General features: G+C 32.0%; 1 protein-coding gene across 1 annotated transcript in view; it reads right to left on the minus strand.

The window, feature by feature from the left end:
• The window catches only part of LOC145269351 (triosephosphate isomerase B-like), a 32,997-nt gene that overhangs the window by 7,836 nt on the left and 8,035 nt on the right, over positions 1-17,126 (minus strand). The window contains exons 2-4 of the mRNA XM_080125050.1: positions 10,195-10,318; positions 4,538-4,622; positions 2,740-2,872 (exon numbers count right to left, since the gene is read on the minus strand). Of these exons, the coding sequence (XP_079981176.1) occupies positions 2,740-2,872; positions 4,538-4,622; positions 10,195-10,318 (342 nt within the window). The remainder of the gene's footprint in view (positions 1-2,739; positions 2,873-4,537; positions 4,623-10,194; positions 10,319-17,126) is intronic.

Here is a 17,126-nt window from a genome sequence, read left to right on the forward strand (position 1 = left end):
ATATGTTTGTCTGTCTCCACTTTTTCAAACTATATCCGCCGATACTAAAAGTCGCAGAGCAGCACTAGGGGCATCAAATAATTGGATTTTTATAGACCGTTCTTTTATGGGTCTTTAGCCAGTTAAAATAGTTTTTAAAGGATCCAAAATGGGCCAAAATTGTAAAAACAAAAAAAAAAAAATTGTCATAATTTTGTACATTCATCTTAGTTTATTATTGATTCCTAATTAGTTCATATGCATGTCATGTTGATACAGTGGTAACATCACCAGCTTTGAATGTTACAGTTTTTTGGTTCTAACTAATGACCCAAATACTTTTTTCACTTTTGAAATTACGACTATAACATTATCTATAAAATCTGGATGAATGAAAATATCATATTTAAGCGTATTTTACGCCCGGCCAAAACCAACACAGCTAGCAATTAGTATACATCTCCAGGAGAACCTGTACAAAACTGTCTGGACAATGCTTCAAAGACACAAATGAAAAGCAATAGACTCAGTGCCCTTGTCATCGTATCATTGCATAACTTCAATGTTTACAAACATTACAAAATTCAAACATACTTTCTTCAAATGCATAAGCACTAAGTCACAACCCTAAGAACCAAGCAGTCTTGATGGAAACTTACTGATTTCTGCTGTCACAGTTTCTTAGTGGAAAAATACATTTTCTGACAGTTGTGAACACTCACACGTTATGGATTGCAACATTATTTGTAAACACTAAACCAAAACATTTGACCTTAATAAGTCTTGTAACATTCCAGTTATATTTGACCGTAATAAATTTGTCATTTATTTAATCCATGGAACCACTGAAAGTTGTGTTGCCTGCTTATGTAATTGGCAATCTCATCCTCCGTTGTTGTAAGGTATCTACCTTACAACAACAAGACACCAAGTATACCGATATACAATAACAAATAAATGTAGATTTATTTACATTTAATTACAAATCAAGATTGCGAGAGTTTGTAGCGAAAGATGGAGGAGTGTGTTTAGGCCTCAATATTTTTTGAGAGTTCGAACGCACCCTGGCTGTCGCCAGAATCGGAAGGTTGTTTCCTTCACATCTGCATGTCCAGCGAAAAAGAAAATGAAATATATAAAACGGAAGTGAACGTAGCTGCATCGCACCCTCCCCCCTAGTGGCAAGGCATGGTGTTACCAGAGTTGAAGGGCAATAATGGGTCAAAATTGAAAAAAAATTGTTAAACATTTTGTACATTCATCTTAGTTTATTTTTAATTAGTTTAAATGCGTGTCATGTTGGAACAGTGGTAACGTCACCAGCTTTGAATGCTACAGTTTTGGTTCTAGCTGATGGCACCTAAATACTTTTTCTTTACTTTTGAAATCACAACTCTATAATATATACCAAATCTGGACAAATTAAAATATATGTAAGCATATTTTATGCTCAGGCAAAGCCTCCACCCCGCTAGTCTACAATAAATTGCTTGTTTGAATTGTATTTAATTTAATACTAATATTTATAATTGTATTTATTTAATTATGTTTATTTACTATTAATTTAATTATTTTACTGTATTTATTTATGTTTAATTTAATTATATGTATTTATTTTTGTTTATTTAATACTAATATTTATAATTAGTATTTACATTATAATTGTATTTAATTTAATACTAATATTTATAAACATTGGTAAGCATTGTAATGCTTTATACCATCTATCATGCTTACAATATTAATAAATTCTTTGTAGCTATTTCTTATCTAATTTTTATGCATTAAGAGTTAAGGTTTCAACTGGGAAAAATTGGATTATGGAAGAATACCTAATATGACTATGTGAATAAATTTTTTTTTTTTCCTTATACGGTCTTTATGTTTATTATTTTTATTGCAAAAAGGCTTTATAAGTAGAATATATTCATCTTTTGTGATAGGTGTATCGCTAAAATTTAAAGAGCTCAATAGTGTGCCGCCACATAAAAAATAGTTGGAAACTACCATTCTACATTCACAAAAGTAAACTACAAATTTTTTATTATCAAGATATTTCTCAAGCATAAAACAAACTTTGTATTGCAATATCATAAATAAAAAGCAAGAAATTGTTATGAAATGGTAACAAAATTAAACTTAGTAAAAGTGATTTGGGCACTTGTACAGTTTAGTCAATACATTAAAAAATGAAAAAAGGTTATATTGTACGTATCCGTTTTGGATTGAAGATCTCCGAAAAATTTTTTTAGTTAATTTGATCGAGTAGTTTTTTTGTTTTTTTTTTACAGCGGACAAACACGTTCTTACGAAAGCGTGTTGAAGTCAGCCATTGTGAAATTTGCTGAAACTGAACAACATGCCACAGGGAGATAACTCAATGTAAAGCGCCGACACTCCCTTCCCATCTTTTTCTTCCTAAAAATCAAACCTTTTGCTTGGTATCATTACCAATTGTTTTTTTTTGTTGTAAAAAAAAAAAAAAAAAAAAAAAAAAAAAACTACTTGATGAAATTAAGTGAAATTTTTTTTTTCGGAGAACTTCGTTTCATAACGGATATGTGAAATATAACTTTTTTTCGATATTTTCATTTTTTAATGTCTTGACTAAACTGTACAAGTACCATGATTTGTAATTAAAAGGCAAATATTATGATTTAAGGAAAATGTTTGAATAAGAAAAAAAAACAGAATTAGAAACAATTGTCAAAATGTGTACAGTTTATCAGGGTTTTCTTCAAATAAGAAATGGTTACTTACTAATTATGGTTTTTGTCTGAGCGAAAACGACGTCTTCAGTTTTTCCAGCTTCTCTTTCCTCCAGTTTTTCTCCAATACAAGCGATAACAATTAAACCTTCTGAGATTGCATGTTCAATTTTTTCACCAATTAACTAGAAAAGAAACCCATACAATTTTAGGAAAAAAAAAAAAAAAAGTTCCCTATAAAGAAACATGATTATGAAAAAAAAAATTTATATTCAAGTACATTTTTGCATTTGTAGATATGGCCTTCTTTTAGTCATGAGATGAAGATCAATAAATTGGATTATTTAGATTACTATTCCCAGCTTTGCTGTTACACTTTCATGCTTTTGGTTGATATAAACTGAAAAATAGTTTGAGTTTATATTTTCAAACTTGTAACTCAGAAACAGACAGAATTTCGAACTGAATCTTAATTATTTTACAGACTTTTGCACACAAAACTAAAGTCATGGGCCCTATACTATATAACAATAGTCTGATGAGGAAGACAAACTGAGAGAAATCAACTTTTCACTGACTACTTCAGTCGTTTTCTGCTGATTGAAGAGATGCCACAATCTGCCCTATATTAAAAAAAGTGAAAAAGATCTAATGAATTACAGACCAGTGAGTGTCACTTCTATAGTTTCAAATATATGGAAATTCTATTCAAGCAAGCAATCATGACTCATCTTACATCTATATCTCAACATGAATTCATTCTGAAACGTTTGTGACTCAAATTTACTTTTGATGGAAGAATTGGTCATGAACATAATAGATAACAAAGATACTGCTGAATACAGACAATCATCTTTCTAGACTTTGCCCTGGTCTTGGATTCTGTCAATCACTGTCTACTTCTATATAAACTCAACAGCTATGACCTCCAGGAATCAATCATATAGTGGATAAGATGTTTTTTCTGGATGATCATATGTACAGAGTTCAAATAAATGGATAAATGGCAGTCTATGGTGTGACGTGAATATATAGTGGTGTTGAATCTCATTCCATTACTTTATTATCAACGACATGCCGAACGTGAGATTGACAACCTTAAGCTTCGCCTTTTAATCAGCCTGGAAATCGTCCATCAAATGAGATTTCTACGTCAATGCTGAGAAATGCTGCCATATTACACTTAATTCTCCTTCCAACTCTTACTAACACAGTTCTGTTTAAGAAGGTGAATGTGAAAAAAAGATCTTAGCCTTTTAGTTAATGTCCTTCAAATCATCTAAACATTGCACGGAGGCTGCAAATAAAGGCGTTATATTCTTCTCATTTGATGTGACTTCTGCAAACTTAGTCTTGACATATTTCTCCTACTTTGTATCTCTCTCGTTAAGACCACTGTTAGAATATGGTGTTGAGGTTTCTACTCCTTGTCTAAACTGTGATATTTGACATCTGGAAAGAGCTCACTGATCGGCTACTCAAATGTTGCAGAAACTGCGGCATTTGTTCTATGAAAGCAAACTCAAGAAACCCTTTTTTCTTTGTCAATGTTTACACGGTGATCTCATTTTGGCCTACAATAGTAAAGACCTACTATTCACTCTCATATCAGAAAGAGGTCTGCACAAGCATTACCAGCAACGGTTTAACTGACGACTTTGAATGAATCGAGAGATGACCATTCTCTGGATCAAGAGGTTACATTGGCCAAACAATTGTAAATATAGCAAGCAAGACAGGAACAGTAATCAGAATATTCCAATTAATTCGAAAGTTTTAATTGAAAAGAATTTAAAAAATAAAAAAACGCATTAAACTAACATAAAATTAATAAATATAATAATTGATACCTCGTCTGTTTCTCCAAAGACATTTCTTCTTTCAGAATGACCCAAGATGACATAGTTAAGTCCAAGATCTTTAATCATGGCTGGGCTGAAATATTATAATGATAAAGGTTTATCACTTTAATACGGATATTTAGCAAAGTCAAAAATGTTTTTTTAAATAAATAAAATAATAATTCAAGTTATATCATAAATACATCATTAAACAATTAAAAGTAAATAACCTATTATATATATTAAAAAAAAAAAAAAAAAAAAAAAAAAAAAATCATAGCTGAAAATATGTCTAGTGTTGTGAAGTATTAAAATTGTACTGGACTTGTGAAAATTGCATTCATTTAAAACTTAATTCTAAATTAAAAATCTTGTTAAGTTTAAAAATTAAATTTCAATAATCTACTTATAATACAAGTATAAGCGGTGCTTTCTGCTTGTTTGTGTATCCTTGAATCGAGATAAAGACAGAGAGAGAGAATTAATGAGATACAAGTTTTTATAGAAATACTAGCACACCACTCAGCGTTGCCTGGTCATAAAATATACTTGAATATAATATTTTGATTTATGCAGATTTCATATTTATTATTATAGAGCCAATTCTCTATCGATTATTATATCGTACCCAATATATAGTAGGGATTTAAAAAGCGTTAAAAAGAAACGACTTGGAAAGAATACGAAAATTCTTAAGGGGATCAGTAAACCGATGAGAGGTAGTCCCAAGGCAATCACATATAGCTTAATGAAGTAAGAGACAGGCAAAAATATGCCGTAGATTACGTAAGAAAGATATAACCTTGTATGTTTTTTAGAGACGCATGAATGTGGGATATATCTGCTGGATCTTGGAGGCTCTGGTGAGAGAAAAGAAAAATCGCAAAAAAAATCGGGCAATTAGATAGAATTTAGTGCGCAATTAAGGTGTTGTAGCGCAAAAGGTGTTAGTTAGTTAGGGGTGATATTTCTAAATCCTCGTCTAAAGTTTCAAGAATCCAAGCAAGGAAATCCGATAAATGTTTATATCTGCGCTTACTATACGCACATTAATATAAAGAATGCAACTTCTATAGCACCAACTATATTCAAATCATAAAAAGTAATGTATGCATGTTACACACCGATTTGCTTACAAGAACATAGATAAGGACCTTACCTATGTTCTTTAAAAAAAAATTTTTTTACTCTAATTTTCAATATGAGATAAATAGCAAGATTCAGGATTATTCATAATATTTATTTTGCTAAATACATTTCCCCTGAAGATATGTGCCATGCATTGAAAATCCATGGCTTAAGAAAAGAACTTTTAAATTTCTAGTATTCTTTGTTTCAAACAATAAAATTGTTTTGTTTAAAAATTTTATGTTGTTTTACTTCACAAAATGTAACTTTAAATTCTTCCTTTGCTCTATCTTATATATTGAGCAAGTTTATTCGGCTGGGATTGTCTTATATAAAATATTTCCTCTCAACAATATTTTATGAGACTGTAAACCACAAAATTAATTAATCTGCAATTTAACTCATCTCATCGTTTGTGTGTGTGTATATATATATATATATAAGTAAATTTTTGGTACAGCAAAATGGAAGGAGAAATTTCAGAGGAAACATAATTTAATTTAAATACCAAAAAACAAGAAATGGGCAGGTGAAATTAAAATTTCCTTAAGGCCTTATCGTCTGACCCTCTAAGAGGAAACGTCAGAATGATAAATTAAAAACTAAGAAAACGAATGAGGGAAGAGGGGAATTTTGGTTTCAGTTGGAAGAATAGTGGAGAGAAAAAAAAAAAAAAAAAAAAAAAAAAAATTCTCACTGTTCAGGTGGTTTTAAATCAATGAATATCTCCAACTGGTGATCAAGACGGTTTGGTGAACAAATCATAAGTGCACGATGCGTAAGAGCACTAATGAGGTTTATTTTTCTAGACTGAGGGGCAAAAGAAAACCAATTAAGATAGAGCCCTAAAGAAAACCAATTAAGATAGAGCGAAGCTGAACAGTTTCTTCGTCTTCTTTGCAACCTGCATCCATCTTTACAATTTACTATGGAGGTTGAAGACTGCAGCTCTCTCCCATTCCTCGACGTTTGTGTTTCTAAAGTTGGTACTACGTTTGAGACCTCTGTTTATAGAAAACCTACATTTACAGGGCTCTATCTTAATTGGTTTTCTTTTGCCCCTCAGTCTAGAAAAATAAACCTCATTAGTGCTCTTACGCATCGTGCACTTATGATTTGTTCACCAAACCGTCTTGATACGGAACTTGGTGAAATCACAAATATTTTTCTTAATAATGGATATCCCATTAATATAATAAAATCTACTATTGAACGTAAAATTACTACATTTAATAGTGGTAAACATATTGGTCCATCACGTTGTCCCATTTATCTAAAATTACCATGGTTGGGTCCTGATGGCCTTCATATTGTTAAAAGGATTTCTTCTGCTACTCAACGTTGTTTTCCAGCTACTATGCTTAGAGTAGTTTACACAACTCGAACCTTTTTCTCTTCTTTTCGTAAAGATGTTTTGCCAACCATTCAAAAGAACTCTGTTGTTTATAAATTCGTTTGTCAGTGTGGAGCTGACTACGTTGGCAAAACATCCCAAAGATTAGAAATGAGAATATCCCAACATATCCCTCGGGATATTCGACTACACCAGGTTTCGAGAACATCCGGGCACTCCCAAGCTCATGAGTCCGCCATTGGCAATCACCTGTTGAGTATAAATAGGTGTGCCGATCAATATTCCGATGGGTGGTTTTCTGTTTTATACAGTGCTAGGTCGAACTATCATCTCAATATCATTGAGGCGTTAGTTATTAACAACTCTCGACCTAGCCTGTGTAGACAAAAGATTCTGAAACACCAGTTGGAGATATTCATTGATTTAAAACCACCTGAACAGTGAGAATTTTTTTTTTTTTTTTTTTTTTTTTTTCTCTCCACTGTTCTTCCAACTGAAACCAAAATTCCCCTCTTCCCTCATTCGTTTTCTTAGTTTTTAATTTATCATTCTGACGTTTCCTCTTAGAGGGTCAGACGATAAGGCCTTAAGGAAATTTTAATTTCACCTGCCCATTTCTTGTTTTTTGGTATTTAAATTAAATTATGTTTCCTCTGAAATATATATATATATATATATATATATATATTACACACAGAAGATGCAAGCATGGTCCACAGATTTTTATAATTAAGATTTTACACTTTTGCTCCATGCAATGTTGGATAGCCCTGCTAACATTATAAAGTTGAGATTTTGTTGCACTAATATTGATATTAAAAGGCTTTTCTTTTCTATTTAAAAATTATTAAAACAAACTTAATATACTTAGTCATAGATATGCAAACAACTTCATAAAAGTTAATTTGCATATTTCTTAGAAAAACAAACTTTAATTAATTATCCATTTTTTAGTGTTTCTTTATTGGATGATTGGTTTCATTTAACAATTATGCTGAATTCTATTTATGCATATTTTCGACATTTCATAGCATTTAGGATGAAGTTGCTTCATTTTTAATATTTTCTTATCCATCTGTCGATAGCGCAAACGGTAAGGATTGAGGCTAGAGTGCTAAATGTTTTGGTTTCGATTTTAGCTGATGGCACAGAAGTCAGTTTTTTATTAAACTTTTGAAATCATTACTATATATTGGATACAATAAAATAATTGGCTATGATATTAGGTTGATGAGAAAGTTCTTATGAAATTTATAATTTTTATTTCAAATAAGTTTTTGTTATAATACCTTTAATTTATATATCATTTTAAAGAGTGCGTCTCGCTCTATCTAATTGTTTAAATTACAATTGTTTTAAAATAATTATATCTTTTCAGAATGTTGAATACAAAATGAAAAATAAAAGATAATTTGCATAATTTTCTTCTTTCAATTCAAGCCGAAAAGCTGCTGAAACAGCTCGTGATATCAACGGAGAATTTGGTCTAGGTACCAGTACTGGAAGCATAGCACAATGGTGGTTTAAGAAATTTGTGATGGCAGCAAGAGTCTTGAAGATGATGAGCATTGCGGTTGGCAATCGGATGTTGACAATGATCAGTTAAGAGCCTTAATCGAAGCCAATCGATGCACAACTGTTCGAGAACTTGCTTCTGAATTAGATGTTAATATATACGATTTTCAACCACTTGAAAGAGATTGGAAAGACAAAAAACTTCATAAATGGATGCCTCACGAATTGAACGACAAAAAAAAAAAATGGCGTTACGAAGTGTCATCTTCCTTTCTTTTACACAAGTTTCTCAACCGGGTTGTGACAAAAAGATTTTTTTACGAAAACCAGTGATACTCAGCTCAGTGGTTAAATGGCGACAAAGCTCCACGACACTCCCCAAAGCTAGAGTTGCACCAAAAGAAAGTCGTGCTGATTGTTTGGTGGTCTACGACAGGTCTCATCCATTAGTTTTTTTGAATACAGGTGAAACCATTACAGTTGTGAAGTACTGTCAACAAATGGATGAAATGCATCAGAAACTTTGACAACAACACCCAGCATTAGTCAACAGAAAAGGCCCAATTCTCCTCTACGACAATGCCTGACTGCACATTGCTAAACTGATCCTACAGAAGTTGAACGAATTGGGCTACGAAACTGCCTCATCCACTATGCTTCCCAGACCTCTTACCTACCAACAACTTTCTACAGGAGAACTGCTTCAAAAACCTAAGCGATATCAAGAACGACTTCATCACCATCAGAACACAAGATTTTTACACGTTAATAACATAAATACGCTTGTTTTGTGTTGGCAAAAGTGTGTTGATTGATGGTGCTTATTTTGATCAATAAATTTTTGTTTGAGCTGAGATATGTTTATCTGAATTTAAAAGTTTAAAACCGCCAAAACTTTCTTGTCAACCTAATAATAAATATTAAATTTGCATGAATTAAACTATATTTAAGCATCTTTTATGACCAAGCATAGCCGGGGGTGGGGGCGATATTATATATTAGGCACAATATAATAATCAATAGAGGATTGGCTCTATAATAATATGAAATTTGTATAAATTAAAATATATTTAAGCATATTTTATGACCAGGCAATGTTGAGTGGTTTGCTAGTATTTTAAGAAGAAAAACATCTGATGATACAAAATTAAGATAAAAATTGAGTGAATTTCCTATTAACAATGTATGAATTTTAGATTCTGTTTTGTGGTCTTTCAAGTAAAAAAGAAAAAAAAAGTGGGTTTATGTGCATCAAAATAAAAATCACTTTAGATATATTTTTGTACTTGTGCATTGTAGTTGGATATCAAATACATGCATTTTAAGTAAAAACAATCCATTGAAATTAGTAAAAATTATTTTTAAAAATAAATAAATAAATAAAATGATCAAGTAAAAACAGTTTGAACAGTTTAGCGTATTGTGATTAATTCTGCATGGCAAACTTTCACTATTTAAAATTAGAAAATGGTAGATTGAGGTTTTACTGTTAAAAAAAAAAAATAATAAAAAAATAACAGTCCTAATACATCTTATCGATGATTGTAATTTTTGGACAAATTTTGACATGACACGTAATTGTCTAAGTGTTTTTACTTAAAATGCGATTTTTTTTATTTTTAAAATATCCAATTATAATTCACAAAGCCTTATGTTTCCAAAGACATACCTGATATCACCAGTAAATGCCCCTGAAGCCTTTTTGTAGCAATTTTGGGCTGCAACTCCAATGTTAGCGTTTAATTTGCTGCGGGCATATTCAAGGTAACATGTTGGAGGACCAACAACAACCTCTGAAAATAAAAAGTCAAATGCAATAAAAAAAAAAAATAAATAAATAAAATCATTTATATAAAAATTTAAAGATTTCTTTATCACTGGTCTATTGAATGTAACAATCACCCCAGGCAAGTTGAATCAGCTTCCTCTGAAGGAGGAAGTTTCTAGCAAATGTAAAATTCACAAGCACTATCCAGTCACATGTATATCCAGGTTATGGATAAAAGATAGGTTTTTGCAGGTAAGTTTCAACATTTTCTTACGTACAGTGCCTAATATTCTTAAATGGTCATCCATTTGGTATTGACAAGACTCAATGTTGCTTAATTTTGATCTAATGAAAACTGATGTGCCCGTGTGATTATTATATCAAGGATTGGCAAACTTCAGCCTGCAAGACGGATTTGATCACAAAGCCATTTTGACTGGGCCGCGAGCATTATTACCAATGACTATTTTTAAGATGAGAGACGGGGCTTTCGAATTTAACAAAAAGGCCTACTGTTATCTTCATCTGATCCACCCAGCAGAATTTGAATACAATTACCACAGAGTACAGGGTGACCAAAAAAAAAAAAAAAAAAAAAAAAAAAACCCAGAGGACATTCAATTGTTTTTCTGAGCATTTTACAATCAACTGAGAAAAAAAAGGCCGAATTCCCTAGTGTTTTGATGTGAGCTTAATATAAACTAGTCATGACCAAAGTCTCATTTCATTCAGACAAAACTCAGAAACAGGGCCTAATTAGAATTGGGGCCCTTTTTTTTTTTTTTGGTCACCCTGTATGAGAAAAATCCAATCATCTCCATTTCTGTGTAAAAAAAAAAAAAAAAAAAAAAATTGAACACACACAAAGCCAAATTGACTGCCTGACTGGCAACAGACATTAAGTGGGGATGGCTTCAAAGGGACAATGTTGTCTTAGTAAGCTTTCTATTTTATGCCACATGTGTATGTATGCAAGTGTATATGCTTGCAACCATTTGTACTCGTATGCTTATGTGCATTTTGTTTTTGTTTGTATGTGGTTCACTTGGTGTAAAATTTTCAACAACACTTTCAGACATACACATCATAATTTTATCTATTTCACTTTTTTTTTTTTTTTTTTTTTTTTTCCACTAAAACATTTTGATGTTCCTTGAGGAAAACTAAGTTTTGGTAGGTGTTTTTTTATTTTTAAATTTTCTTTTGTTTTTTTTATTACTCAATATTTATTTTCATTATGATTTTAAATATTTGCATTGATTTAGTTTTTTGGGTTTTTTTTAATTAGATTTTCACCCCAAACAAGGCACAGTGCCACTTTGATGTACTATCAGGGACATAAGTTGCAAGGATACTATGTAGCAAGTTGGGCAGCAAGATGTCTGTTCACATTACATTTGAACTTCTGCATGTCAGTACAGTTGGGGAAGCAGGAACCCAAAAAAAGAATTCCTAAGTCTAGTAGTCCAGCATACATGGGCAAATGGTGGCCTTGTAGAGGTACAGGATACTTTCAGGTGTAGGTAACTTTCTAGCATGGTAGAGAGAGCCCATCTTCTTCACAGCAACCTTGGCAATGCTCTCAATGTATCTGCTCCAACTCAAGTTTCCTGTGAACGTTAAGCCAAAGAGTTTGAACAAAGTACTATCAGGTAATGTATCTTTAGCCACAGCTATTAGTGGTTGAGAAGGTTTCTTGTAATTATTAAAAGAAATGGGCTTTGTCTTGGCAGCATTGAATGCTACCATGCATTTTTGACTCCATTCCACTACAGACTGGAGGTCTTCCTCTAGGGTTTCCACTGTTACCTTGGATATGTGTTCATTCGCTTTCCCCTCGTGCCTGGTGTTATCTGCAAATATACCCATCTCAGAGACTATTTTATCAGGGAGGTCATTTATGAATATTAGGAATAATAAAGTTCCAAGGATAGACTCCAAGGTACATCCGCATTTATATCATATTGTTTAGCCATACGACCATCGAGGAGAACCTGGATTTTTCTCTTATTTAAGAAGGATTTAATCATGTTAAGTATTTATCCAGTAATACCATAGGATCTGATTTTCCTAATACCATCATGCCATACCCTGCATTAGATATATCTAGACCTTCCCCTCCCCTACCTTATCCACTGCATGGTATATACGTTAAGAGATTACAGTTAGAATATCTGCAGTAGAACGGGCTTGCCTAAATCCATATTGGTGGTCGGACAAAAGCTTCGCAACTGTAAGGTGGTGGACTAGAGCTTGATTAATCATGGGCTCAAAAATTTTGGCGTAAAGAGAGAGGAGGCTAATGAGGCAATAATTTAATGGGTCGGTTCTTTTGATAGAATTCTTGTAAACTGGTACCACAGAAGCAGTTTCCCAGCAGTCGGGAAAGCATGATCCGTTAAGGCATTTTTGAAGAGTTTAGAGAGAACTGAAGCAACCTCAGTGGAGCATTTTTTTAAACAGTACAGCCGGGATGAAATCAGGTCCACATGCTTTTGAGGTGTTTAAGTTTTTTATGATATCATGTACTTGAGAAGGGGTGATTTTCAGATCATCTAGTGTGGTTTCTGTTCTCAAAGGAAAATCAAGGAGGGAATAGTTTGTTGGGTCCAAAGTAGAGTTTGGAGCAAACTGACGAGCAAGCATGTTAGCTTTTTCAGTTTCCGTGCAAACAACCTCATGATTGTTGGATAGTGAGGGAATTGTTGATTGCCTATTATTTACTACACTGTTGTAGATTTTCCAGAAATCACGGGTTCCTAATTTCTGCACTTCAATGCATTTTCTGGTGGTTTCAATGTATTCTCTCCTAGATGTCGCTACTTCTATATCTGTTTGTACTGGAATTATGCTGGAGAAATCTGCAGTATGCATGTTGCCTCTGAGCAATGGAAGCTGCGCAAGTAGAAGTAAACCATTGGGGAGAGTGGGGTTTGATATAGAACGCGTGGCCCGCAATCAGTAATTATAATATGATCTGGCCCGTGGGGTCAAATGAGTTGCCGATTCCAGTATTATATATCACTGATCTGTACAAGTTTGATAGGCAAGTCTGATATTAAATGATTCCCTTATAATTGATATTTTCAGAATATTTGTCCATCACCATAACTTTTCATTGATTTTTTCTTTTTTTTTTTTTGCTTAAATCTATATTTTTATTTTATTAAAAATGTTTGTTATAGGAAAACAACAAAATTATCTCCAACCTCATAGTTTTCAAAAAGGTAGGGGAAGGGTCAGTTTTCAGTACAATAGAAAAGTAGTGCAATAAAAAAAATACTTTGTCTGATTTAAAGTAAAAAAAAAAAAAAATGTTAATTCCTATTTAAGTCAACCAAATTATTGAGAGCGAAACTGGTTTTGGCATTACTCCCAAATAACTATTTTCTTTGCTTGTATAAAAAAAATGATAAATAAAAAAAAATTGTTTTAATACTAAATTATAGAAAGTTTCATTATGCATAAGAAATGTCGAATTGAAAAAAATCAGAAAAATAGTTGCCATATTATAAGTTAAAAACATTTTAGTTAAAGTTCTTTAACTTAAAGTGACATTTCAATCAATTTTTCAGAATTTAATTCGAGTAGAAGCTTCATAGGTTTTTTCTTCTTTTTCTGAATACATTGCAATAACAATTTCTTAAAGAGAGAGAGAGAGAGAGAGAGAGAGAGGGCGAAATTTTTTTTTTTAAATTGAACAATTAATTTTTCTAGACTGAAGATATTCACTTGTAAAACAGACCGACTTTATAGTTAGTGTAACTGAAATCCTTCCATTAGAAACAGATCATTTTCATGTAGAAATTAAGAATTTCAAACGTACCAGTTATAAATAAAATACTTATTCTATTATGGAAAAAAAAATTTTTTTATGAAAGTCACTCCAGACAAGGCATGAAGCAACTTAATGTAAGGAACTAAAAAGAATGAAAGATGATTAATGCAAAGTAAAAAAATTCCTAGTAACCTCGAAAAAGTTTTAGACAGGGGGAATACAGTTAGCAAAAAAATGTTTGACAAGACCACAGTTCTTGGAAAGAAAATACTGGAATAGAAAGACGTATTATAATGATGTAGGTTAACAACAAATTGACAAAGACTAATAGGCCAAAGAGTCAAACGAGCTGGATCAAAGGAAGCAGGAAATAAATGTTGATTCTAAAAAACACATGCCATAATAGTACTTAAACATTAATAATAATGAAGTAAACTTCTTTCTGTATAAAAATTATAATATAAAATTTTTTCAATATTGAGGTTTTAAGGTTACTTATCTCTTAACTTTTTATAACAAATGAAAATAAAACTTTGTTTTTGTCGGAAAATTATAATTTACTTTTTAGAAAATTAAACTTAAATTCCAAAGGATTACCTATAATAAGTATGGACTTGTATGTTTTAAGCACTTTATTTTTGCCTTTAAATTCCTTGAACAGTAACACTAGTTTAGGACGAAAAGAACGTTCATAATAGTATTTTTTTAAAATATTATTTAAATAATTTTTTATAGGAAAAAAAAAAAAAAAAACAATTACCGATGATTAATATTAATTAAAATTAAAACTTTCAATACTTAAAATATAAATAAATAAATTAGTATTTTATTTAAGTTCACAATAAATAAAATAAAGATTAATTATAATTTTATTAAAAAAATAAACTACCCATTTCCCACTAAGATAGTATTTACCTTCCTTCCACCATGAGAAAATGCAACAGGGTTGGAAGATAGCCAGTACTTAAGAAATAGAGCACTGTAGTTTACAAACGTTCCTGAGCAGCTCCATTAGCATTTCCTGGTAGGGGTGCCTCAGGCGATTAGCATGAAACTAACCCCCTTCTCAATCAGAGAAGGTAAGGCTTGATAAGGTGGACCTCCTAGAACTGCACAGAAATATACAGGAGTACAAAAAAAAAAAAAAAAAAAAAAAAAAAGGCTTAACTCAAGCAGCATAAACTGTTTGATTGTCAAGAATGGATCTTTGACTGAATACCTTAAATTTAAGGTCAGCTGATTCCTTGATTAGTATTGTTATGTGTATATTATTATTATTATTATTATTATTAAATATGTAATTCTTTGACATTGCAGTAGCCATTACCAACATTCAAACAAACACACTTTCACAGCTTTTAGAAACTACTACTCACACTTTATGACGTCATTGTTTTTTGATGATTAAAGTTGAGACTTTATTGCATCATCGATTCTTAATTAAATACATTTCTTAATAGTCATAAAGTGTGTACAAGCAAGCAAGTTCCAGAGTTTTAATAGTATTAGTTATATATTTCAAATATAAAAAAAATCTTTCCAATAGTTTGAGCGAATAAGACTAGATGTATAGTAAAACATTTTTATTGGTCTCCCGACAAAACTTGTTCATTCGTCCGTACGCACCTTTCTCAATAACTACACCTTGGAATTTTTTTAATTTTGCATAAACATTAAACATGATATGAATAAAAAAGTAACAGAAAGGATTTTCCGGGAAAACTTTGGTTGCTCTCCCTCAGGGTGCCTTTTAGGTTAAAAATAGCTAAAATTGACACTTTTGTGCTTATTAAAAAAATTGATACCTTGGATTTTTAGAAAACTTTCTGAAAAGTTGTAACTGTTTTCTATATAATTTTGTTTGTCTATACTTCGCAATAACTCTTGAGTGTGTCCAAAGGGCTCTTTTAGGGCTAATAAAAACACTCCATTTTTGGAACTATTTTATCATATTTGTCCAAAATTTTCTGTGTATGTCTATTTAGCAGTTTTGCATGGTGCTGAACTCAAATTTAAATATGTTAAGGCGTTGGCGACTTTTGGGGCTAAATGGGGACAGACAAATGATGGACTTAGTCATTTCTTTTTTTGCATGGTGCAAAACTCAAATTTTCATATGATAAGGCCTAAAACTGCACAGCTTGTTCATTGTCACCATGATTTGACGTCCCTGTGGATTGGGGGGGGGGGGTAAATAGGGGGAGGGGGATACTGAACTTAGTCAATTTTTTTATGCCTCTTTCACTGTGCACTCACGGGGGGGGGGACCATGCATGCTCCACTTGTTATTATAATAAACCACATCAAATGTAAAAGAAGAAAATTCTCGAAAATTCTTCCTCAGATATCAGGTTTGTTATTGCAAACATCGATGATCATGGCTCACCAGTCCTCTCTTCATTCAGACTTTCTGATGAGACTTGTAGTCTTGTTTTAATGACCCTATTGAAACTTGTTCATCTTCCTCTGCTTTTTTTTTTCCCAGCGATTTTTCCTACATCACTTTATTCCAAGCTGTCCACCTGCATTAAACGGCCGAAGAACTGTATGATGTGGATGGTATTCAGTAACGATCTTCTTACTCTGCCTTATGCACGACTTTGTTTGTCATCCTTTGTCTAAGAGATGCATAGAATTCTCCTTAAAAAACATATCTGCTGCTTTCAAACGACTTTCAGTCACCTTTGTTACTGCCCAACATTCACAACCATAAAGGAGAATTGACCATGTGTACATCTTCAAGATTCTAATTCTTGCAAATTCACAAAAGTTTTTTTTATTTGTAGTATACAATAGTTTCACCCCACTACCAAGATGTGTAACTATGCAGGCCATTTAAGGCACATGATACTAAATCCCACAAGAGTATAAGTGTAAATAAATTACCCTATTCTGAAGAAAAATAAAGATACCTGGTATAAAAAAAAAAAAATCTAACAGGAATGAGGAATGTAAATTGTTTTTCCCTTGTTTGGAGGGCTATTTTTTTTTTTGCCTCATATTTTGAGCATTAAAACAATTGTATGCTACCAAGAAAGAACCAAGTTTTAGTGAA

Source organism: Euprymna scolopes, chromosome 4 (genome assembly GCF_053919585.1).
Source record: "Euprymna scolopes isolate OS-2025 chromosome 4, ASM5391958v1, whole genome shotgun sequence".
In the NCBI taxonomy this organism is placed as follows: Eukaryota; Metazoa; Mollusca; class Cephalopoda; order Sepiida; family Sepiolidae; genus Euprymna; species Euprymna scolopes.